This window comes from Hyalella azteca, unplaced genomic scaffold (genome assembly GCF_000764305.2).
Source record: "Hyalella azteca isolate HAZT.00-mixed unplaced genomic scaffold, Hazt_2.0.2 contig15125, whole genome shotgun sequence".
Classification (NCBI taxonomy): Eukaryota; Metazoa; Arthropoda; class Malacostraca; order Amphipoda; family Hyalellidae; genus Hyalella; species Hyalella azteca.
This window is the reverse complement of record NW_025944986.1, coordinates 232,020-258,578: the sequence shown is the minus strand read 5'-3', so window position 1 is coordinate 258,578 and position 26,559 is coordinate 232,020. Positions and strand designations below refer to the sequence as shown.

The 26,559-nt window shown below is 37.9% G+C and overlaps 2 protein-coding genes across 3 annotated transcripts; both read left to right on the top strand.

Moving 5' to 3' along the window:
- The first annotated feature begins 2,590 nt into the window (after positions 1 to 2,590).
- On the top strand, positions 2,591 to 22,639 carry LOC108673167 (serine-rich adhesin for platelets). 2 transcript variants are annotated; one of them, XM_018160954.1, is made up of 11 exons: positions 2,591 to 6,801; positions 9,889 to 10,429; positions 10,781 to 10,874; positions 11,446 to 12,321; positions 12,506 to 12,654; positions 15,264 to 15,375; positions 16,952 to 17,131; positions 19,637 to 19,729; positions 20,538 to 20,681; positions 21,821 to 21,902; positions 21,966 to 22,639. In XM_018160954.1, exons 1-10 carry the CDS (start codon positions 2,898 to 2,900, stop codon positions 21,899 to 21,901), a joined length of 6,174 nt encoding a protein of 2,057 aa, XP_018016443.1. In that variant the 5' UTR covers positions 2,591 to 2,897; the 3' UTR covers position 21,902; positions 21,966 to 22,639. The 2 variants fall into 2 exon arrangements, with proteins under 2 accessions (XP_018016443.1, XP_018016444.1); XM_018160955.1 differs by having other exon boundaries at positions 21,821 to 22,639.
- Positions 22,640 to 23,172: 533 nt separating this feature from the next.
- Positions 23,173 to 24,886, top strand: LOC108673157 (casein kinase 1-like protein 2). The gene is made up of 2 exons (XM_047884306.1): positions 23,173 to 23,447; positions 23,655 to 24,886. Exons 1-2 carry the CDS (start codon positions 23,186 to 23,188, stop codon positions 24,035 to 24,037), a joined length of 645 nt encoding a protein of 214 aa, XP_047740262.1. The 5' UTR covers positions 23,173 to 23,185; the 3' UTR covers positions 24,038 to 24,886.
- The last annotated feature ends 1,673 nt before the right edge of the window (positions 24,887 to 26,559 follow it).

The window sequence follows — 26,559 nt, the reverse complement described above, 5'->3', positions numbered from 1 at the left end:
GTCACTGAGCTGTGTCGCGAGCGAGGAGCGGGCCCACGTCGAACTTTTCTCTGACTGCTGTTGGGATGCTAGCTGCATTGCCTCTCTGCACAGCCAAACCCAACCTTTGCTCCAACCATAGAGTCTCTCTACGTTCGCCGGACAATTCCGTAATGCGACGGCCAATCTGTGATATTAAAGGACCAGTCGTTTCACCATATGTGCCCGTCGTTTCTAATGCGACTGGCTCGAAACGATACCGAGCTGCCAACGCCGCGTATTTACGTCTCTTGCTATCCTCCGCCGCACGAGCCGCGAACCCAGCAGAAATAGCCGAATTATTGACGTGCGAATCAGCAAAAGTTATTTATGTCTGATTATTTGTTTTTATTATTATTTGGTTCATATGTATATGTTCCACTCATGCATCGTACCGTATTATTGATATTTTTATCTATTTTTATATCATTTCTTTCGAGAAGACGTTCGTCATGAACCTCTTATTTTAACCCGCCATGTCGGCGCATCATAGAATATAGCAGTATTATAGTTCCCAAAGGTCTAGAATACGAGAAAGTCCTTCACATTTAGTTTAAATCAAAGCAATGGAAAAAATAGTGGCGACATCGAGGCATCTTGTTCTCAATTAGTTAGGTCATCAATTTCATGCCGTTTCATTATGAATTGAGGGACTTATGAGATGGTCAGTGGCGCAAAATTCACACTTTTCCGTTTTAATTGACAACGAAGTGACGTAAAGCTGTGTTATAATTCTTCCTGTGACTTATTTTCAATAATTAGAAATGTTCTAAATTTCATGCATACCCCTTCAGAATTGAGAGACATAAGAGCTGTTCAGTTGCGCCTAATTTGCGTTTTGTGTTTTAATCCGATGACGAGGCGCGGGTGAGTTCGGTGAAGTGTCCAAAAACCACCCGCACTCGAAAGAGCGGAACTAATATTTTCGTACCGCTATTTTTGCTGTTATTAATATATGGATGATAACCACTTCAACACGGCTTCATCGAAATTGCATGCCTCTTCTAAACTCACTAACTAAAATAAACGAAAATATCCCACGGAAATATAATACAGCAAGAAAAAATCTGGCCTTGCACAATAGCGCACGACATTCGAGATCTTGTTAAATTTCGAATTAAAGAGGGATTATTGCTCACTAAGAAAATTATAGGTAATTAGCAAATTAATATTTTATTTGCATTCGCTTTGTATAATTCATTCAATTATATTATCATTTAGTTGGGATGAAAACAAAGCTGGCTCAACGACTTATTGCAACAGACATCGAACCATCATTTATTTACCGATTAATATTTTTAATGAATTATAGTTCTGCTCAATAATGAATTATGAATTATAGCTCAGCTATATTTCAATTATTATGAATAAATTTTAGCTCTGCTGCTCATTTAAATGCAATTTTAAAATAATTGCAAGATAAGATATTTATTCAAAATTTCATTTTTGCAATTATATTCCGGCTTGAAATTGAATTATTATGAAGTAAGGTAGCTCGCAGTTGCGCACACGGGTAATGGGATAAAGGGTAAAATTACGTTAATAATTTAGTATTTGACTAAGGAAATAAAGGCTGCCGTGGTAAACTCATTATCTTAAGCGTATACTGCTTTGAAATTTCCAGGCAAAATAATATAATATTGGGCGTATGTGAGAACTAGCCGCGGTCGTCGCATCATTCGCGTTGAACCAGAAATCAGGGGCCATGCTTTCAAAACTCGCTAAGTGAACGTAAGTACTTACGCTCTATTTTCTTGTCCATGATTGGTGGATTTTGCTTGAAAGGCCGTCAATGATTGGCTGATGAACTTACGATCTCTCAACTTTTTTCTGAAAGTATAGGACCAGGGGCCATGCTTTCAAAACTCGCTAAGTGAACGTAAGTACTTACGCTCTATTTTCTTGTCTATGATTGGTGGATTTTGCTTGAAAGGCCGTCAATGATTGGCGGATGAACTTACGATCTCTCAACTTTTTTTGAAAGTATAGGCCCAGGGCCAGACATCACCGATTTCAGAATATTATTGATTGCTGCGATAAACAATGTATTTACTTGCATGCTTGAACTGATAAACAGCGGGAACAATTCCCTGCATCGGTCTAAAGGCTTTGTCACTTTTTCTGTGTACTATTCCAGACTAGGATGATGCAAATCTTTTTTACTCATTATTAAGCCGTGAGTTGACAGTGGAAAAACCTTGATCAGTGATTTTTTAGACTAAAAAATATCACTGGAATTGATTTGTGGTGATAAGTTTTTAAAACAAACAATAGTGTAGCTAATTATGTTTAAAAAAACGACGAGCATTCAAACATTTTTTTATCATAAAATTAAATAATTTTGAAGATCAGTCATTTATTTTGCTCTACGAATAGCACATTGTTTAGAAACTTGAGGCAGTACTCATCTATGTAATATAATTGGTACAATTTAACCCTGAAGACACTAATTTCACTGTCCATGAACTAGGAAACACCATTTGTGACGTCGAGGATACTTATTCTCACCACAGTAAAAATTATTTCTACACTTTTAAAATTAGAATCTCAATGTGTTAAATTCCAATTTTCAGATATTATCGGGAAAAGTAATAGCAAAATATAGATCTTCACAAACCCACAAATTTCGATAACTTTTTCCACGTTATTTTGAAATTTTTAAGCATCAGAAATTCTGTGAAGAAAAGATGCATGTGTTATCGTGGATTGAACGAACTGTTATTCCCAGTGCATTTTGTTTACCCTTTCTAGTAGCGGTAACTCTGTTTATAAGGTCTTTTAGCGTTTATGGCAATGAAGACGGCAATGAATCAATAGACAAAGGGTTGATCAATGCAACACTTCTTCTACCGTAACTCAAGATGTGAAGAGAAAGTGTTATGGAAGAAATCCGCATTGAGGATTTATTTATGAAAAATAATTTCATGACGGAGGTTTCATCTTGTTGCCGTAAATACGACATCACAATGAGCAACGTAGCACCAAAAAGTCCATTCGGTCCAGTGCCTGACACAAAGAAAAGACGAAGTCGTTTGTCCTGCCACGCGAGAAGTTGTGACAACGAATCCCTTCCCAAGAAAAACGGGTTGTTAAAAATATTCAAATGGTTCCAGGGGAAAGTGCGACGCTCAGATTCTCTGGGCACTTGCAGCAGAACGACCACCGACAGCGCGTCCACTCTTAGTGGTTCGATTCCAGACAATATTTTTGTGCCGCTCTGTAAGAGCAGAAGTGTAGATAACCAGAATACTTTCGATCAATCATTTGAAAGATCATCAGAAAAAAAGCATCGACCAAGTGATTTGCCCCGGTCAAATTCTTTTAAATGTGATAAAAGGTTTTCAAAAATCAGCACAAATGACAGTGGAATTTTGCGTTACGGTGAAGCTAAGACTTCAAGCGAAATTAAAAAGAGAAGTGCGCCTCAGCCTCCAAACTTATGCGACGAAGGAAGCGGCCATAATATTTCAGTCAATACTTCAAATGAGACAAGTACTAATCCTTTCTATGATAACATAAATTGTACTAGTGATGCAAAAAACAATCTTGCGGAGCTGGGTTCAAAGGACGGTAAGGAAGTAGGCCGTACCAAAAGAAAGGCCCCCGATCCTCCAATCACACAATCTGGAGCATCGCAGCAAACTTTTACAGTTCATTCAACTTTAACGTCTACTGAAATGTTCACTTCTTCTGTTAGTCTGCAGAATACAGCTCGTTCAGTCACGTCGACTCTCCGGAGTACGAACAGTCAAAATAGCTCCAGCTGTAGCATCAGTAGCACCACTTCTCTAAAATCTATCCGGATCGACCAAAACGGTAGCATCCACGAGTTCTCGAGCACTCAAAATCTTGAGCCAAATTCAAAATTTTCGAAACCTTGGTATAAACGAAGGACTAAAAGTAAGATCGCCAAATCTTCATCGAGAAGCGACCATGTAATTGACCAAGTTTACGAGTTCTGGAGACCTGAGTTGCAATTCAACGACGGCAAAATAGCCGTTTCGACAAATTCGCCTAATCATTGCAGGACAAGTCAGAATGAAAAATCCATCTTTCAAAAAGTAGTTGAATCTTGCAGAACTAAACGCAAGTCACAAATTTCCATGTTAGCAGGCCAGCTAGATGCTGAAGTAGATACAGCATTGAAAATAGTTCAGCCTGAGAGTGGAAGTCAATCAGTAGAATCGAACCCTCCGAAAACCCTCTACCTCAAGCAAGAAGACGTGAGTCAATCTTCTTCTGGCGCTGATCATACGTACTACAATACGCCGGGGAAACCCGGAGAGGCACAAAAAGAGCACAATTCTTCAATAAAACTTTCAGATTCAACGGATAGTCAGCAAACGAATTCATTTATAGGTAAATCTAAAAGTTCAACGGGATACAACCATGAAGCACACGGAACAGCTATAGTTAGAAGCAAAAACATAGAAACACCACGAGATTTTGCTGGAAAACCTCACAGCAGTAAACCCTCTGAACCGACTACGGCACAGTTGGATGAATTAGCTAGACGGAAACTTACGAATTCTCATGCTCAATGCCCAAGTTTGATTCAAATGGCTAATTTGGACGCCGAACAATTTTATAACTTAGCCAAGGACATCAAAACACCACTTGCACTGAAACAGTTACCTTCGACAGGGAAACAGTCGAGAGTTTTTTCAGGCATTACAACGCGCACAAATTCTGATAGAATCGCCTCCAATGCCCCCAAGAACTTCGGCTTACGAATGAACAATTTGTTCGCACCCGATGTGTCCGTTATACTAGAAGCTTCAGAGTCAGTGACGTCATCTAGTACCACTGCCATAGATGATTTTTTCAGCGATCTTAACTCAATCACTACTCAAAATATGGACGGTATTTATCAAGATGTTAGTATTCGAACTGAAACTTTTTGTGAGAATAATTGCAAGACTTCCTATGCAAGAGAAATAATGGAAGAACTTGCAGATGTTCAACAAGAAATACAGCGGATAAATGAAGAAGAGAAAAAAGAACAATTTTACAAACGAATGAGTGATAATATGGATAATTTTAATGCAAATGCCATAAAAAGCAACGTCAAACTAAGTCAATTGATTCCAAAGAATGTGTCGGATAACACATCTTTACTTTCGGAAAACAGCATTCCTCCTCCGCTGGACATCAATGCTAGACCAGAAGCAAAGCTACGGTGGCAATGCAATGTCTGCACTTTAATTAACTTGTCATGGAAGATTACATGCGAAGCTTGTTCTTCTAGACGTCCAACGAATCCTACAAGAATTAGAGAAGATGGTTCAATTATTTCGCCTCAGAGAGAAGTTTCTGAAGATGACGACTCACCCCAGTTCACTTTCTCAAATCATACAAATCAGGAAACTGCGAACAAAATATTAACAAGATCAGTAAGAAGCAAAGAAGTTGTGAGTGAACGACCTATTTCTGAGGTGCTGAAATCAGAAAGACAAGCGCGGTGGGAATTGGAACTCAAAAAGTACTTCGGTGGAAGTGACGGTAAGGCAACTCAAGATCCAATTGTTATTTTCAACAAAGTAAAGGAAAAATCAGAAGTCGATACGAGTGAACAATACTCACAGTTTAAGCGGAAGAATGAATCATCAGCAGCAGATTTGCATTCAGCTCTCAACGAAGTTCGAAAGTCTCGTGTGGCAAAGTTTAAAGAAAATCTTAGTAAATTTGAAACAGCAGGAGCAACTAAAATACAAAAAAACAATACAAAAATTGTTGAAACCAGATTAGAATTCCAAGACAGGGAATTAAGCAAGGAAATTGACTCATTTTTTACTCAGTACAACAATGATAGGAACTTCTACAAACGTGATAACCGAAAACGCTTGATATTAAGTCCGATTGGGGCGGTGAAGAATACAATTAATGTATTCGACCAGAAGCCTGGAACTGCACTTGATTGTCAACTGAATAAAAAAGAGACACGGAATATAAACAAAAACGTTGGATTGGTCAAAACCCAAACCAGTCTCTTTGAAGACAAAGTACCTTGCAATGAAATTAAATATTCAGGAGGAAAAAATGGTCGAAGTGCAAGGCTAACGCTGAAAAATCCTGACATTGATATTTCCTCTGCAATTTCAAAGTTCGACGAAATGGCAGCACTGGCGGAAGTGGAGAGATTGAGACCTAAACTTACCAAGCCAAATGTAGCCAAGCCATCACGGAAGCTTATTATCCACACTAAAGACAACGTTAACAGCTCTTCCTTCAATTTTAGTCGAATTTCAGATGCAAATTCTAATACAAATGTTGAGAATAAATACAAACCCGCTACAACCGCCAACAGTGGCAATGACCTGGGGCGAGATGCCCGAGTGTCAACACCTGCAGCCCTTCCCTCTAGAAACATTAACGGCGATGAGCCGGAAATTCTGAATAGCCCTCCGGTAGAAGAAACAGTTATGGAAGACTTAGAGATACATCACTCGCTTTCTGTGCTACCGAACTCGTTTGAGTTGATAGAAGATTCCGAGTTTCAAGAGATAGAAGCCGTGCATAGCCAGAGAGCTTCCCCCATAAATGTCTACTTTGAAGAAGCGTGTCAGGCAGACTGTGATTCAGACGGGACTGAAGATTTTGCTGACGCATTGTCTGTGGATGTCATTAACGACTTCAATCAGGCTGAAACTAATATTTCAGGAAATATCATGACTCAAACTAGTGGCGGTGACCAAGATTCCCTGAACAAGAGCCAACAACTGCAAGCTGCGGAAGAGCTCAAGCGTCGACTCACTCTCAAAAAAGGAATTGACGATCTTAAAGGTGAGATTAATGATGTATTACCGAAATTAATTCCTCCAACCTGCTTGGAAAAATAAGTTAGGTTCTTACAACCATTTCCCTGACTTGATCGTTATCTTAGGTACCTGTTCACTGACTCATTGTACGTCTATTGTGTATTGTGTGTCGTGTCTAGCGCCTAGTTAATTGTCTTCTCTTTAACATTGAAATTAAATAGACTTACAAGGAATTACGAACGTTACGCTGAATTCTATTTCAATTCGATCCGAATGCGTTGAAATTAATTATTATTTGAAGATTATTGTCTAATACCCTGCTGAAATTTGAAAATAGTGGAGGGAATTGTTCAATTTAATCAGAAGCATAATTTCTTAAGACAGAGTATAAGTGAAATCAGCTTTTCACATCCACATTACCAGTTTAGTAGATAACATTTATTGTAGAAATTTGTATCTATTAATTATTGCAACACTCCCACTCAACTCCCACTCGCCCCATCCCACTCAACTGAAGCGCGCGTGAACGAAGAATTAACCTGCTTCATTTTTCATTTACTCGTTATTTTTTATCTCAAATTTTCCTCTAGATAGACTTCGCTACTGCAGTTTCATTGAAAGCTTTTCGAAAATCTTAACACAAGAAGAGTATAATTTGATTTTGAGGTGGAACAACCGTGAAAGAAAGTGCTAAGCACAAAATTTATAGAAATTCGAAATTTAGTACATGTCTGATAAAAATCCACGTGGAATAAAACTTATTGATATCATAAGTCCACCAAATTTTAAAGCACTAAGGATTCGTTGATGCCTATAATTATTATTTGGAGTGTGCATTTCAAGTCCGTGTCGATTAGGCCGCCCTTTCACTTTTTTATAAATTGGATTCTACGTGACTTGATCAAATTTCACCAAAAAATCTGATTGCTGGAATCAGATTTTCAAAGCATTCAAGACTACTTTTTGAGGGCTACTTTTGTATGAAAGTGATGCCAAAAATAGATTTTACAATGTTTTTGAAAATTCAACACTAAATGACCATTTTCAGGCCATAGCAATTGTTGAATGCGAAACAAACACATTCCACTGCATGCCGCCGAGTTGAATGCTCTGTTATAGCATGCCATTATCATTCGAAAATTAATACAATTTTCCATTAAATAAATATCCATTTTTATTTATTCATTGCAATAGATCCGTCAAAAATATTTCCAAACAGAAAATGGGTATAACATCCTTTCATTTGATTTTCCGATACAACTTGAAACATTATTCGAATAGAGATATTATTCACGCTAATAAACTTTTATATTCGATGACTGGAATTGTATTTTAATCTTTGCACATTGGTTCAAAATATTGCCTATAATGATCACGTTCACTTTTTTTTCGTTCAATTTTTTCCATTACAATTCAATATTAATATTTATCCATCACATCGTTTCACTAGACTCGCAGCTAAATAAACCATCATTATTTTTGGAAACAAGTATGATTGTAGGCGTTCTTTGCATGAAGTTTCAAAAGCTACCATCCTTGAATACGAAAACTAAACAAATACGAATATGAAAACCAAACGAATACTTTATTTTCTTGCTATATTGAAAAGAATTAAACGGAGTTAACTATTGACTTCAATAGCAATCATTTTTCGTGCGTGTTATGAACATTTCGATTACTGTATGTTTATCCTACCGTTTGGTTCACACTAAACTGTCATATGCCAGTCGCAATTCATGATTTTTGTAAACAAGCATGATTGTCGGCGCGTCCTTTGCAAGAAGTTTCAAAAGCTACCATCCATGAATAAGATATGGCCATATGAAAACCAAACGATTATTTTATTTCCTTCCTATCTTAAAAAAAACCTTAAACCGAGTTAACGCTTGACTTCTGTAGCACTAATTTTTCGTGCTTATAAAGGGGATTTCGAATAATCCTACCGCTTGGTTCACATTAAACTGTCATATGCCAGTCCCAATGTTTACTTGTAAATCATGTCTTCGTTTATTTTCTATGAAACTACCTATATATTAAGGTAGAGGTTATATTTTCCATCAATAAATATATATTTTAATTAGTTTCCTAATGAATTCTTTTCATTTGCAATTTGAGTCGCTATCCCATATATAATTAATTTCCTCGCTGTTTAATTCATGAACTTAATGTGACAACGTTTATTGAAGAGGTCCATAATTTTTTTATTACTTTACACAAGACAAAATTGCCAATATGTAAGAGTTAAAGATACAATTTACAAATTCTTAAAATACCCAGCATACCAATATTAAAAAATACACTGCATACCAATCATGTCCCGGTCAACATATCTTTTGCTTTGACCGTGACTGGCACGGTTGGTGTGAATGTTTCTATAGAAATTCATTGAAGAATATTGAACTTGACCGTGACTGGCACGGTTGGTGTGAATGCTTCTATGGAATTCATTAAATAATATTGAACTTGACCGTGATTGGCACGGTTGGTGTGAATGTTTCTATGGAAATTCATTAAATAATATTGAACTTGACCGTGATTGGCACGGTTGGTGTGAATGTTTCTATGGAAATTCATTAAATAATATTGAACTTGACCGTGACTGGCACGGTTGGTGTGAATGCTTCTATGGAAATTCATTAAATAATATTTAACATGACCGTGACTGGCAGTGTGGTGTGAATCAAGCGTAATTTTCCACGATTCAGTTGGTATTTTCCCACTAACATGCAAATTAAATTGTTGTTTTAAGCTACTGAGCAACACATCGAAACATACTATATTTTACGCTTCTTCTTAACTTTTAACAGCGCAAGCCCTAATATAGCTCTATATTTAGGAATGAAAATTCATAAGTGACATTGGGTAAACGCGCTCCCATACAATTATTTTTAAAATTATTTGACAATAATAATTGTTTCTGTCTGTCTCGAATTACTGATGTGTAATTCCTAGATTTATTCTGAATGGAATTTCATATAATATTTAATTGATATATTCCTGTTTCGAACAGCTCTCGGTATTCACCTAACAGTAATATACTAAATCTAATAGAAATACTGAAATTCGATGCTAGCAAAACTTCTTGACCATTTACTTGTGTTTTCCTACTCAGCAACAATGAGTGCAGAAAGTTCATGTTGGAGTGATACCAACGCCATGAAGATGACCTACCTCATCAAGAAACTGGAATCTGCGATAGAGAGAGGCAGCAGCAGTCAAGCCACAAGTATTTCCCGAGAACTTGCGGAATTTGCCGCTTCTTGTAAAATTGCAGGTTCCGATAAAGATGAAAACGATACGCAAGAAGCCAATGACTCGAAATTTGCTTCCATGGACTCAAGCCAAGCATCAAATGTCACATATCCACCACAAAGAGAACACGATACGAAACAAGCGGCTGATCATAGCCATCCGACAGCTCCAGATCCGCATTCACAACCTGCTGTGAATAAAAATCGACTCGTAACTCCTGGTTTTGAATCAGAGACAGAACATCAGTCTTCAAGTATGACTGCAGATGTAGATTTACATAATACTGTGATAGTAAGAGATAATAAAACCTCCTTTGAAAGAAGAAAAGTTAAATCCGACACAGTTTCGAAGCTAATAGAGTCTGAGCCTTCTGAATTAGCTGCTGGTCCGTCAAGTTTCAGGTATGTATTAAAAGCTAAATATGCCGCGCATATGAATAGAAATAATGATAATTTGAAAGGTAATTAATCGTGAGGGAACTCCATTCGGAAACTTTTGTTTATAAAATATAAAAATTAGTATTGCATAACCTTAACAAATCAGTGAAAATATGTGTCACCTTCCCCAACGAACTAAACAAAATTGTGCTACACTTTGCATAGCATAACCATTACTTAACCTATATTGCATTTCCGCCTCATATGCACATGGAATTCACAAATTAAAATCAATGGCGGTCTAGATTTAATTAAGTTAATTCTAATGCTCAAAAAATTATTTTGAAAATTGCTTCTTCTGTAATTTTGTTGCAGGGTGCAGCTGTTCATTGAAGACAGGGCGAGTCACAGAGGGCCTCTGCCCATATATGTTAGTTCCAGCATGACCGTCGGCGAGCTGCGCTCTACGGTGAGCCATGTCAACAAAATTAAAAATTTGTCCGCACGTGAAGGATTAAGTATCACCGTTCATGCCATGTTATAAATAAATCATGCTTTCCATATTTACCTTTCAACTTACCTGTGATTGTTAGCACATTACAAATATAGCACTACATTAAAAATTGCGCACAATATGTCCTAATAATATTGAGAGGCACAACACTCCAAGCTCTTTAGAAGATGACTTAATTTAATGACGCACGCGTGAGTGAAACAGAATTGCCATGATTTTCCTGTGCAATACTGATTTTACTTAGGAGCAGATTGGTTAAAAAAATGTATTAAACCATTCCTAACATGATTTACCAAACCTTTAAATCGACAATTTTCAGACTACGTGGACATATTTACGTTGTTGCAAATCTGGTGCGATTTCAAACGATTATTTTTCCTAGTAATTGTTGAAATGAGATGTAATCATTTCAAAGTATATAAATATAAATTTATACTTTTTAAATTGTTGTTACTCAAGAGCGCTTAGAAGCATTATAATTATCATTACCAGACGGTCGCGAATAAATTCCATGTCGTATCATCAGGTCTACGCTGCATTCGGATTCCCTCCTGAGGTGCAGCGTTGGATCCTAGGACGCCGCCTCGCGGATGACGACCAAGCGACCCTCGCGCAGCACAAAGTAACTCGGGAGGGCTGTCCTGTTTTCTTGTACCTCGTAGCCCCACCTTCCAGTTACACCACTGATCCCCAAGAGGATCAAGAGTCCGATGACATGAATGAAAGAGAAGCATCACCTAAGCCGGAACTTTCCAGCAATCAAGGATCTCCGCATCCACGAAATGAAGTACCCAGCCGGCTGGTCTCACCCCTCGCAGCAGCTAAGAATATTTATAAAAAGAATATCGGCTCTTCTGCCATCACCGCTGAGGATCCAGTTATAGGTAATGAATTAATCAAAAGAGAAATAAGGGAACTCGATTCCAAGGGTTATCTTTCAAAAATTGATAATCAAGATCCAAAGAAAGCAGTTCCATTGGTCAAAAACAATGGGTTGCAGAAAATCGTTGGTATCGAGGCTGGAACGAGAGACAGTGACATCACTGGACATAAGAAGCCCGCGGGACCCGTCTCCAAAAATGTGGCGAATCAAACTAGGTCGAAATTCGAAACCGAAACAAACACAACGATTTCATCGACAGACCTTCCAAATACCACCTATTCGGAAAGTCGGTCACCTAAATCAGCCAAGTCCGATAAATTTGAAATGAAAAGAGGTAAATGCGCTTCCAGTGATTCCCGAAAACCTGAACCAGAGATTCCGGCGTCTCCAGCCAAAAATGGATGGAGCTGTAAGCAATGCACCTTTGTTAATAATGAGGGTCGCCCGGGCTGCGAAGTTTGCGGAGCCGAGAAGCCCGAGGTCCCTGGAGCCAGCAGCTGCAACGCTGGTCAACCTCAGGTCAGTGATTCAAGGGACCCACGTAGGGAGGAAGCGTTAAGTTAACTCAAGTTAATCAATCGAGAAATACCGAAGGGTGATAACGGAAACATTTATAAATCAATTTCCTTGTTTACACTGCTGCATTACGGGTAAATTATTACAATTCTATGAATGTCAAATAATATATTGATTTATTCTTTAGGTTACAGAGCACTTGGGCACAGCGGTTTCCGCACTTGAGAAGAACGCATTGGTCAGCTGCAATGAATCGTTCGAGTGCCGAGTTTGTTTCACTGTAGTGCCACGCAACGCCGGGGTCGTCCTGAGAGAATGCTTGCATGTCTTTTGCAGGTAACGTATTTCTCGAGTTTTCGACTACGTAAATATACATAATTTTAACATTTTTCATGATCATTAATTGCCAGTATGTATTATTGAACCTTCATACAGGAACCTCTCCTGCTAGAGGCAAAACTTAAATTAGAATGTGCCGTTAAATATGTATTAAATCTCAGTTTATGATATGTGATTGCGAAGTAATAATCTAAATAACCCGAATAGCAGCAGTTTTTTGTTGCTTACAATAACCCCAACTTGAATTGTTGCTGTTTAAGTAATGCTCGTCGACCAAAAAATACGGTTTCTTCTACACCACGGATGCAAGTATTTTCTGCGATAATTAAATACTACCCTCGTTATTCCCATCCAGAACTCTCTATTTTAAGTCAAAAATAATGATCATGTCCTTCCCATGCAGTATTAGTGATTATCTAATAGTTGTGGTATTTATCATCATATGTAATACTTGATGAGAATAATTCTAATTTATGAGAAAAATTTCCTGCTTACCGCCGCTTCAACAACAGAACATTCAAGGCTTTTTTATTTGAACTTTACTGAAGGTTCTGCTCCAAAAATGCAGTCTTCATATCCTCGACCATGAAAGAGACACATCGGAGAAGTGCATACGAAATAAGAGTTGTCTTCGTAACGGCTGCAATCGGAATTGTGATCATTTGCTAATAATTTTTCCGACATTCTGCTACTACTTTTGGCTCCCCAACTGCTTTGTTTGTGTGAGTGCCGCTAAAATCTACAGGGTTTCGCTTGTTTTTTATCAATTCACTGACAATCTACTTCTCTTTACGTTTTGTGCACTAACCGTTATAACGTCTGTAAGAATTTTAACTTTATTTTTACATTCATGAGATATGAGAAGCCTTATCTAGCTGAATCAGAGCTTAAGGGGAGCGTCTTGGTCCGAAAAAAAAATTTTTATTTACGGACGGATCACTTCGAAATTTAATACACGTATGCAAAACGAAATTCTAAGACTTTTTTGTTCATGTGAATTTTTCGAAAAAAATGAAAGAAAACGAGAAATTCTTAGAAAACGGACAAAAAAGGGGGTACTGTAGAAATATCAGCGGGCCTAGGATTTTCAAGCTACAACATCGAGACACGTATTATTCGATGCGTAAAGACCATATCTACAAATTGCTGTAGGCGTTTTTTTAAATTTCCAATTTTGTGGGTGTGGGAGCATTTTTTGTAAATTTTTCGGAAATTTTTCGATTTTACCCCATTCCACCCCCCCTTTTTGCAAAATAAAATACAAACTATAACGAAATTAGAAAAACGCTTACAACAATTTGTAGATCTTTTCTTTGCGAATCGAATGGTATATGTCTCATTGCTGTAGCATCGAAACTGTAGGAGTAAATAGGTTTCCAGTGACAAGAAGTGTGAATGTTCAGTAGAGCCCAATAAAGTCCCGGGCGCCTCGAAATCAGCATTCAACACTGCAAGGAATGAGACTAGACGACACTGGAGCTCAATTTCTGTCAAGGATGGTACGAGCGACGGTGCAAAAACCACCCCGTACGACTGCAGCAAGGTTACTGGAGCTGAGTGTCTGTAGATAAGTGATTTATAGTGCACTGCGGGAATTATTCCCCATCTTAAATGTGAAAGAAACTTCCCCACCCCCTCCTTTTCGGGATCTGTCGTGAACGCATAAATCAACGTACAGAGATGGTTTTGGTACCGTTGGATAGGTCAGAATGTCAGCTTTAAGATGAGACTAAAAACAGGAAAAGCCTAAATTGTCGATTTTGGACCAAGACGCTCCCCTTAACTTGACTTAATTCTTTATACACCTGCTGAGACTCCAAATATTTTTATCTCATTAAACTAACTACACTTCAAGCTAATATCGTTGAAACCAATTCAATAAGATAAAGCATACGTACTCAGAGCAGTCTTGGCAGTGAATGACTCGTATAGCTTCATACGGATTATATTGAGTGCATGAGTGTGTTTGCCTCATCTAGAATAGAATAGAATAGAAGTGTCGGCGTTGAAGAAATAGGCCCATGGCCTGTTGCCGATTCATGAACTTTTCGTGACTTGATTCACAAGGGATCCGGCCTTTGGAACCGATCTTTCTATAGCTGACGATTGATTGAGATAGCTGCTGGAGCTGCTCTTAATAGATTGTTCAGCCATAAATACCACAATAATTCAGTCAGAACTTCAGTCCCATGCAGTTGGTGAGTTGATATAATCGATGTCAGGGTATTTAATTAGACATATACGCAATTAGACATATTAGCGATACGTCAAGGGTGTAGCATTTTTCTTCCTTATTCAGATATGTTCGATGAAAGAGGTATGTTATTGTTTGTAAAAAAAAGAATGCATTATAAAGAATTGTGCAGCTTCTATCTTTTGAAGTGTAATTCGTTTGTTCTTAAATATGTAAGATAATAGAAAAGGGATTTCGAACGAAAAATTCTCTTATTCTCCAAATTCAATTTTTTCACTACTTTTGCAAATGGCACTAATCATCCAAAAGCCTTGTGCCCATTAATAGCTCCGATAAAACGTGTGGATACTAATGGCAAAAATGTTAATGTTATTATTTTAATGTAATTAAAATGACATGTTTTTCTCACCAGAGAATGTCTGGCAAACGCCGTGCGCTACTCGGACACAGCGGCCGTTAAGTGCCTCTACCGCGACCATCAGTATTCGTGTGATGCGACCATCCAGGAGAGAGAAGTTAAAGCGGTGAGTTAGCTCGCCTTCTCTACTGACATTTATGTCCGCTCGACAGCCACTCGGGCACTTCGCGTGATTGGCGGAACGCCCATTTTAGTTATCTCGTTTCGTACCACCTAATTCATCTACATCTTTTCGTTATGGAACAAGAAACTTTTAACACGGCAGGGTGGCCCAGTGGTTACAGTTCAAAGTAGCAAGAATGGAGCAGAGAGGCGCGGGTTCGATCCCAGCTATGTGCGCCAGTTTCAGGTCAGAATCGGCGTGGAGGCCGGGCGGTTTAGCAAAGCAAAATTGAAGTAATGAGTTGCGCGTTCGAGACCGCAACAAGCTGTGAATATTTTGGGATGTTGAGAATCGGCAACAGGCTTTCGGCCTAATAAACGCTGAAACCGCTATTAACACAAATTGCGGCAGCAGCTTTTACTTTTTTCAGAAGCAGTTTTGACTCACAAACCATCAACCGCATCGCCAAGTAAACCATGAACGCTGCGTAGAATACGTTTTGAGAGTGCTAGGTTGACGAGGGCGTCTGCATTCTCTTTCTCACTATGGCACAAAATGAATTACATGAGTTTAAAGAAACAACTGCAATATATAAAATGGAAAGCGCACTTGCATCGATTGCTCCACTCTCCACATCGAATTGAGCACTGTAATTCATATGGAACTATTAGGCCACTAGCAAGCGCCTGAACCTCGATCATGTTTTGCACACATTATTGTTGTTATTTATTGTTTATCAGACATGTTTCTTCTGCTTAATGATGCAACGTTGTGCATTCTAGGCTTGGTCTCTGCGATTTGTGATTCCGCCGTCAGGCCATAGCTTGTGTGCTTAATCATAGGCTATGTGTGCGGTAGTAATGAATATTGAAGTTATCCATTAAAAATACATTATTAATCCTCCGGGACCCAGAACCTCCCGTACTATATACAGAGTACCAAATGGGGTCACATTTGACCTCGAACGTCTTTTGTCATAAGACGTGTTTATAAGGTTTAAAATTACAATGGTAGGATTAAAAATAAAATCTGAGAAAGAAACAATGAATAACTTCGGTAGAAAATAATTTGTGTAAAAAATTTAACATCCACAAATTTTCCCAAAATATGATCATAAATAACCCCATGCCCGCAAAAAATTACAAGTAGACTACTAAAATAATTATAATAATTATTTCTATAATAAATAATAATAATACAATAATGATAATAATATAATACAAATATTCCTTTTTAATACCTATTCAATGTTCTATGTATCATTTCAGGAAGGTAATAAGAATTTGGGAGATATTTAACCATTTTTCCAGAAATTGTCACAAAATTTCATACTCTGTGATCATTTTCGACCTCATTATGGGTCTCGGAGGGGAGGGTGTCATGGAGCATATCAACTATCTCGAAAAAGAATTGCCTGCAGTAAAATCAATAGTGGAAACTCTTGATTTAAAAGTAACTGAGGAAATGATAGAAGTGAATTCAAAGTTGGATTAAACTGGTAAGTCCCAATAAAGCGTTGATCCTTATAATATAAAATCACTCTAACTGTTTTGAAGCCGTTACGCAATGTATTTCTCAGCTGGTGACAGCGGCAGAATACGAGGCACATCTCAAGAAGTCCGTGCAGCAAGCAGCCGTGGCCATGCAGAATGTCTTCCACTGCAAGACGCCGGACTGTCCGGGTTTCTGCGTATACGAGGACAACGTGAACACCTTCCTGTGCAGCGTGTGCTATAAACAAAACTGTCTCACCTGCCAGGTATGGTACATTATAATGTTTTGTTTAAGATTAAGTGTCTGTAATAGTAAATATTTTTTATTTTATAATGATGTATGTTTGCAGCGTCAGTTTTGAAAATATTTGGTCAAAAGGCCAATTTTTAGATTTCCTGTGAGCAATTCACGAAAAGAACATGAGTCACCAACAGACCATGGGCCTACATTCTAATGTTTTGTTCAAGACTGAGTGTCTCAACCGACTGTAAAAATGGACATTTTTTATCTTATAAAGATGTATATTTTTGCAGCGTCAGTTATGAAAAGTTTTGGTGAATAGACCAATTTTTAGATTTCCTGTGAGCAATTCACGAAAAGAACATGAATCACCAACAGGCCGTGGCCCTATTTCTCCAGCGCCGACTATGTTATGTCTTGTTAAAAATTGCATTGATCGATTTCAGAAAGCCTGTCCTTAGACAAAGAACATTTATTTTACATACGGTTATTATTTTAAATTTGATCAAATTAAATTAATTTAAAGATTGCCAACAACATTGGTCTCCAGTATCGGCGAACTGTTAATTGGTTATTCAACGAATGACACCTAATTTAGCTTTCATCAATTCGAATACCATTTTTTTGCCATCATAACAGGATTCTATTTAAAATGCCCGATGGTCCTGAAACATAAATAATTATTTCATTTCAACCTACAAAAGTTGCAAAAACACTGCCGACAATTCATTCAATGACTAATTTGTAGATAATGTGAATTAAAAGCGACATCTAAAATATATATTCGCCTTTTAATTATTATATAATAAAATTGTCTGCTGCTCTCACTTATGGTCTATTTTGCTCGGTCTTTTATTGTGTTTTCAAACGGATCAACCTTCAAGTACGAGGAAAATTCACAAAGTTCGTGGAAAAAAAAACATTAGAAAATTATAAGTCATAAGACATATTTTCATACATTAGCTCTATCTAGGTCGATACATTTCTGTGTGAACGCTGATATACGAGCCTTTAAGTCCATCTGTGTAAAATTGAGTGATGCAATTTGAACCATGCTACATTTGATGGAAACTGGGTGCCTTTCGATGATTTTTTCAACTTTGGAAATAAAGAGTAGTCGGATGGGGCTGAGTCAGTCCAATAAGTTGGATGCCAGATAATTTTCCCATCGAGATTCGCGTAGCAGAGCCCCTGTGTGCCGACCGCCGCATGTGCGAGTGCAATGAGGTGGTAGACGAGTGAGCGCCGATGCTGCTTCTCAATGCTTTTTTCGGCGATTTTCCTGGAAAATTTCATCAAAATTTCTTCATAATGAACAGCTGTAATATTTTACTTGTTTTCGAGGAAATCAAATAACAAAATACCCTCTGAAGCCTAGAAATCTTTAATTTTTAACGTTCAGATTATTCTTTGACGGGCCAACTTCCTCCCGGTCGAACAACCACTGCTTAACGATCGAGTTTTATCCTCGGGATCCTACTTACTGGTAGAGCCATATTTCATCCATGGTCACAATCCACGATAGAAAAAGTTCAGGGTTCTCAACCAACTTATTCGAAATTTTCGGTCCTTGATTCCTTCTTATTTGGGGGTAACTGCCTTGGAACCCATCATGCGCATAGCTTGCTCAGTCCCAAGGTGCGCACCAGAATTATGTGTGCGCAACCCACGGAGATATTGAGAGTCTCTGCTACTGATTCGGTGGTTATTCGCCTATACTTTCAATGAGATCACGGACAGCATTAATGTTTTCCTCGCAAACTGATGAGCATTTCCTGTCTCTGCAGTTGTCATCTATGGTCTCATATCTTTCGCTTCTGAAACGACTAATTCATTTTTAGGTTTCGCACTGTTTGAGGCACTGTTACCATAAACTTATTCCAGAGAGTCAAGAATTGACTCACTCTAATTGATCCAACCATGAAATTGATGTTGGAACTGGCCTCTATTTCGGCAGATGCCTCGATCGTTGCATGACCGGTTGTTGCTTTTACTAAGAAAAATCGAATAGAGAAAGGCACACGAGACCTTTTAAACGGGTTGAACCCGCACTCAAACGGACTCGTCTTCTCTCGTCCTTTGTCGCTTTTAACGCTTAAATCAGCCTCCCTCGCATGTGACACTAATAAAATGGCTCATGTGAGAACACGATAAAAAAATTGATACAGGATCGTTCTGGCGCATTGGCCAAATTTTCTTTTCAATAAATTTTAAGTTGTGTAGATTTTCCACGAACTTTTTGAAGCTCCCCGCTCATAAACAAGTTTACATCACTTAACTTTCCACTTCACATCTGAAGCCAAGAAATTAATGGCGAAACGAAAGACGATTCGGCGAATCAATCACTGATACGGTGAAACAATCATTGATGATTAATGAAACTTGTATTTTGCAGAATTTTTAAAATGATGATGGGGCGCTATATTTAGTTTCTTATAAGTTTTCAATTAAACCATAGTGAATTTACTTGTCATTTCCTTTACTTTGTTTTAATTTATAATGATACAAATATCTTCTGACGCTATTACAGGCGCAACACACTGGTCTGTCATGCAAGAATTATCAAGATTTAATTGCTCAAAAAGAGGACATCGACTCGCTAATGACGCAAAAGTTTTTCGAGGTAATTAACTTGATCATTTTTATTTGTAATTAGATAGCCAGCAGTTCATATATGCTTCGCAATACCAATCAAAAACATAATTAGTTGCTTTGTTTTTAAATGATCGTTGTTTTTTTAAGGATAACCATAGGCGAAATTTTTACTAATTCAGAATATAAACGTTGTGGTCACAGGCTGTAGGGACCGAGATAAATTTTTTTCCTAACTTCTACATATGATAGCCACATGATGCATACCTCGAAAAGGCTCTCTTTACTAATTACCGGGTATATTGGCCGGCGGTCGTGGATGCATGTCCCAGGGCATGATATGTTTGCAAATTTCAGATTATTATGGACGTGATCACAAGATGGATGAATTATTTTTAGCGCGTTTTCTCATTTATGGAAAAAATATAACTCCGTACTCACTGCAGTGAGTGACAGAGAGAGCGCATATTTTCGTCGACGAAAACGTGAAGTCACGGACAGACGGACAGACAGATGGACATGACGAGCACAACAGCGCCTTTTTTCCATAAAGGAGAAAATGCGCTAAAAAGGCTCTATTGTGCTTGCCATGTCCGTCTGTCTGTCTGTCCGTCTGTCCGTGACTTCACGTTTTCGTCGACGAGAAAATGCGCTCTCTGTTACTGACTGCAGTGAGTACTGAGTTATATTTCTTCACTATTAAAATCACTTGTTCGCTTGAATCGCAAGTTAACCAGGAATTTAAAAGCAAAGAAAATACCACAAAAAATTCAAAGATATGGTGAATTTTTGTGGTATTTTCTTTGCTTTTAAATTCCTGATTTCTTCACTAATTTCAGGACATGATCGCCGGGGGCCACGGGATGCAGTGTCCTCAGTGCAGCGTGATGCTCATGCGCAAGTGGGGCTGTGACTGGATGAGGTGCCCGATGTGCCGCACTGAGATCTGCTGGGTCACGCGAGGACCCAGATGGGGACCCAAGGTTTGTGTTTCTATTGTATATTATATTATATACTGATATATTCTCCATGGAAAACAAAATAGAACTCTAACCTGAGAAAATCGTGCTATCTGGGTCACATGGGGACCCAGATGGGGACCCAAGGTTTGTGTTTTTATTGTATATTATATTATATACTGATACATTCTCCATGGAAAACAAAATAGAACTGTAACCTGAGAAATTCGTGCTATCTGGGTCACGCGAGGACCCAGATGGGGACCCAAGGTTTGTGTTTTTATTGTATATTATATTTTTTATATTAGTTTTAGATGGCAGAATTTGTTGATTTATACGAGTGCGATTAATGACCAGATAATTCGTTGATTTAAATTATCAAAAAGTCGGACAATTCTTCAGATGACGTTAGTAGATCAAAAGGCATATATTATATATAATATAATATTGTGTATTAAATTATATAGTATACTGATAAATTCTCAATGGAAAACAAAATAGAACTCTAACCTGAGAAATTCGTGCTATTTGAGCACCTATTTTATGTAACAATTTCTTATTCGAATGAAACGATAAAGTTTACACAATTTGATCATTAAATTTTTATTCTTCTGCTTAGCTAGAATTAAAATGTTTGCAAATCTAATCGCTACTAGGGTTTATGTAGCACTACAATGTTGATTTATGCTGCGTGAAGGCCGTTTTATATATATGGTTGGTGTCGTAAATTTTTACAGAATTTTTTGTAACGCTTAAATGCACATCGAATTGGATATTATTTTAGTTTCAAATTTTGACTTAAATTCAATATTCATGTACTTGTGCCGAAACTTCATAAATAAGATTCAATGCATATACGTTGCCTATGGTCTATAGATTATTTGTCCTCAGCACCTCTTATCTTGCTAGCTTACAATGTCTTCGCGAGTGTGAGAGCCATCGTGCATGAGCCGAAAATAATATAATTCATAATTACATTGCAAGGTTATTTTTTGCTTTTACACCATTTTATTCCTCTGATATTCCATGTTTGATGAGTTTTCTCCAATTCTACAGATAGCAACAACTTCTCAGTATATCAACTTATACTGAAACTCAATTTTAGCTTTAACCGCTAATGCTATTAAAGGTATCACAACTCACGGATATGGATTTCCTGACAGGGGACTGGCGACGTCTCTGGCGGGTGTCAGTGTGGAGTCAACGGCCGCAAATGTCACCCAAAATGCACTTATTGCCACTGATGCAGGATTCGGTTGTTACTGTTGGACGAATCCAGAAAGTATGTTTCTAAATTCAAGTTGCGCGTTTGCACCATACAAATGAGACGTAAATATTATCCAGCAATTTTAATTCTGTTACAATGCGACCGTACTCCTAATATTCCTGAAGCATACCATTCTCTGGTTAACCTCAATCGGAAGTTTACTTTTCGCTCTTACAGTGTAAAATTTTACCTTTCAGCTCAAATATTGAAGAGTCTATGTATTACCGCAACCTGGCTTGGTCATATTCATGAGTGTGCAACAATTATTTCTCAATTGACGTAATTTCATAATTTTTACAGAAATAAGGACACCATAAATAAATAAGAAAACAACAGTAACATTTCACTCAGCGACGATTGGGCAGTTGCGGATGAACCCTTATCTCGCTCTGACAAAGCCTGACTTCTGAAGATGAGAAACCCAAATTTCCGAGCGGCCAGTAAAATTTATTCAGCGTCGGAGTTTTTTTTTTATAAAATGACAGCTTTTAAGTGTTTAATGACTAAAGAATGGTACTTGCTGAAATAAGGCGCTCATTATTACGAACCTCATCTTATGGCGCAGACGACAAAGTTTACCATGTGTTTCGCCAAGCGATACCTGCTAAAATATTTTTGTTGCGTTCACGTTCTTGTGCCGTCATTTTGTACATTAAAATTTATGATAATTAAGCATCTGTTTTGTTAGAAAGATCTAATATACAATCATAAATCATATTTCTATTAAATTATCCTATGATTTTCTTTTTAAAACATTTAAGACATCAAGTTTGAGTTTATATGAAGGCATCTCGTGATATCGAGATGCTTCCATTCAATTTGTAAATAATTGTAGAAGTGCAAAATATTTGCTGCTGAGGAATATATTTAATACTATCTATGGACTGCATTACACTCGTAACATATAATTTACCATTATTACATATATTTATGATCCAGTAGTCACAAACAAACCTTGCATTTTTTGCATGAAATGAAGATTGACTTGCTAAGTTGGATTTCATATACTTTTTATCCTCCGCGTACCTTGTGATCCAAATAATTTAGATATTCGAAACGCGCTAGCTTTGCGGAATTCCCTAATAATAATATAGTTTCTTCCTCACTTCTATTGTACTGTAGTAGAAACACATCGGAACTGACGAGCACTGCAGGTTGATACTAATAGCTGCGATTGTAATTCTGTATTCGTGATACGCGCCAATCGAGCATTGGTGATATGATTTAAAGCGGACGGTAAAAATTTTGTGCTCTAGGATCGATGGCGACGAACGTACACCGTATTCGGCCTGGGGACCGAATTGGAAATTACCTGGTGCTGGATGTTATTGGGGAAGGCAGCTACGGACGTGTGTTCCATGTTCAGGACAAAAGATCGCATGAGGAGTTTGCTCTCAAATTCGAAACGAAGAACCGAAGTTTATTGCAACATGAGAGTCAAGTGATTAATGAAATTCATCGAATAGCACCTGGCGGATTCGCTCCTGAAATACCAGCAGCTAAAATTGTTCATATTGAAAATGGTGTCTAAGCTTTAGTAATGGACTTAAAAGGCCGCACTCTGAGGAGCATTTAGAAAGAACAAGGCGGCAAATTTGAGCCATAGCAAACTTGCTGTATGATTGCAAACATTTTGAAAGGACTTGAGGCAGTGCATCGCGCTGGCTACGTTCACGCAGACATCAAACCCACAAATCTCCTCTTCGACTCAGGAACCATCATGGATTAAGTTCTCCGCAAAATTTTCATCGTAGACTTTGGTTTGAGCCGAAAATATCTAGACAAAAACGGACAGCACGTCCCATTATTGTACCGTCAGGGAACTCGAGGCACGCTTGCTTACATGTCGATCAACACGCAACAAGGCATCTCCATGTCTAGGAGAGATGATATCGAAAGCCTGTCTTACGTTGCAATATTCCTGGCCAAAGGCTCTCTGCCGTGGAGCCAAGTCAACTTGCAAGACAAAGCAAAGATGTACCAGGATGCTCTCTTTCTCAAGAAACGTGTCAATCAATACGAACTTTGCAGAGAGCTACCTCCAGTGTTCCTAGAATTTTTGAAATACGCTCGTCAAATGAAATTTGCTCAACAGTCCGAATACACCCCATAGATGAAAAGGTTTATAGCAGCTTCAAATAACCCCCCCCCCCTCTGCTGGCCATCATTCCTGGTCTACGGCACAAAGCTACTCGCTCGCCCGACGCCGGCCAACGTCTTTTTCCAGTGAAGAGACTTACTCCTCAGCTGGCTTTCCAAAGCAGCCCGTCAAATAGGATGAACGAGACGTCAGAGAATCGGAACCGGTCAGACCAAAAATTTACAAGGTTTAGCAACCTTTGTAGAAGCCAGTGCAATCATCTTCAACCAAAAGTACACCAAACTTCACATACGATGAAAGTTGTAGCGGGTTTCAACACCACCCATATCGCAATAATTTGCGTGGGCATCCGATTTTCCAGCAAGCAGGTCAAAACTGCTTCACAGGGGAACGAGGTTTTTTGCCTTGGAACAATCGTGATCGAGTTGTCTACATTGTTCAGAGCGATGACACAGAAAGTTCCACCAACGAAAACTCGAGTCAGACGTGCAGTTGCTAATTTAGAGATGGTAGAGTGCTTGAAAACCTGCCCATAAAAACCGCAGAACTTGTCAGAGGTTGGAACAAGTCCGGTACCGGATAAACTGAAACCGGTTGGCAATAGCGGTTCAGAAGCCGTTTCCCGTTTTTCGGCAAATTTTCGAAAAGAACGGACAGGAAGCGGTCTTACTTCTGAAACTTCTTCTACCTCTGAGTTGTAGGCTACATGATTTTCATATGTGGACAGTGGAAGTCTGGAAGATTAATTTGAAATATGAAGAGCTCTGTTGTTTAAATTCATTGAAGCGTAGTTTTTCTTGAAAATAATATGTAAGCCGTATTAAACTCCGTATTCTGAGATTTTTTGTGCTAATAAATGATAAGAAGCTATGCAGTTTTTTACTTCTATTGAAACTAAGACAAGATGAAGAGGGACTCTGGGCCTGGGCCAATGAGGGATCAGGGACTAGGGTCTAGGGAGCCTGGGAGGCTGGGAGAAGACCAACTAGGATTGAAAAAATTCCGCATTCAGATTCAATAAATAGAATTGCAGATAATTGCCCGATTCCTCTGCTCTTTAGCAATGTAAGGGGCCACAAGGCCAATCATTTTCAAAGCTAATTCTGTTTTTTGTTCAGCTTTCAGGCTTTCAGCAGATGATAATTTTTGTGCTGGAACTGCTGGTAAATGTTAGCACTTCACAATATTTCCAAACGATGCCGGTGCACTGTGCACATTTACTCGTAATAAAATTACCTACTAGGCAACTCATAATAAAATTAGGTACCTACTCATAAAGTCATACCTAATAAAATGATGGAAATTAGCCTGACAAATTTAATATAAAAAATGTAGAAATCTCCAAAGATTAACTTGAATTGTTTCAAATTTCAATAAGAGAACAGTAAATGACAGTGCAATGGGACCAATGAATGAGTCTGTGCAAACTATTAGGTAAAGTTAAAACTTAAAAGTGTGAAATGAAAGCTCTGATCTGATTTTGATGGTTGATTCAAAGTTCATGTAGGTGATGTAGCTAAGACTCTAAGTGTAACAACATACTGAACATAACATAGTAAATTTACTAATGAAAATCAAGAAAAATATGTCATAAATATGTGTAGGGTAAACGCGATATATTCCAACATTGTGGGTAATTCCGTCACCTCTTTAGTTTTTCCTTTATATTAAGCTTTGTTTTAGTTCCATGCGTTTGTTGATGGTTGAAATGGTGACGTCATACATTTGCGTTTGCGGTGCGAACCACGAAAGATGCCAGATGTTGCTATATTTTGGTGAAAAATGTTTCTTATATGTCCCTGTAGTTAGCTGCGCCTCAAATATTGTGCTGTATGCAAGTTATGTGGTAAAATATTGAGCGGGACACCACAGTCCCGTCAGTCACGAAAGGGTTAATCAAAAACAATAAACATATTTTTTTCTCAACCCAGACACTCATAAGTCCTTCAATACTGAACGAATTTGCTTGAATTTTAATATGCGAGTAGATATTATTGATATGCTGCAGCAGGAATTAATACAGATTTTTACAAAAATTATTTTTTAATTAAAAACAATAAACATAATTTTTCTCAACCCAGACACTCATAATTCCTTCAATAGAGAACAGATTTGCTTGAATTTTGGATTATGAATATTTATTATCAGATGCAGTAAATGAAAAATAGAATATGCGCACTTTATTTATGGTATTTAATTTCACGATAGGGGGTTTCTTCCCAAGGCACATGGAAGAGCATTCTTTCAACCTGTCTCTTATACACATCTAGATGTGTATAAGAGACAGAAGCAATGCCCTGAGATTTATGCACAACCATAAATTATTTTTCTTGGTTGCTTCATTATAAATTTAATAATTTTCCTGTTTGTTCATAGTAGGCACTTGTTGCCTCACTCTGTCAGAAACCATTTTGAAAGCGCGAAAACGCGTCTCAGTTATTAAGTTTACGTTATTAAGTTATTAAGTTTACGATGAATAATCGATTGTTCACAATAAATGAATTATTTTCTAATGAATATGATAAGTTACATTT

Excerpts from the sequence above, each read along its gene's own strand:
- LOC108673167 (XM_018160954.1), top strand. The coding sequence starts at position 2,898 with ATGGAAGAAATCCGCATTGAGGATTTATTTATGAAAAATAATTTCATG. Across the intron at positions 19,730-20,537 it reads TGACGCAAAAGTTTTTCGAG|GACATGATCGCCGGGGGCCA; the intron begins GTAATTAACTTG and ends CACTAATTTCAG. Across the intron at positions 20,682-21,820 it reads GACCCAGATGGGGACCCAAG|GGGACTGGCGACGTCTCTGG; the intron begins GTTTGTGTTTCT and ends ATTTCCTGACAG.
- LOC108673157 (XM_047884306.1), top strand. The coding sequence starts at position 23,186 with ATGGCGACGAACGTACACCGTATTCGGCCTGGGGACCGAATTGGAAAT. Across the intron at positions 23,448-23,654 it reads AATTGTTCATATTGAAAATG|TTCTCCGCAAAATTTTCATC; the intron begins GTGTCTAAGCTT and ends TCATGGATTAAG.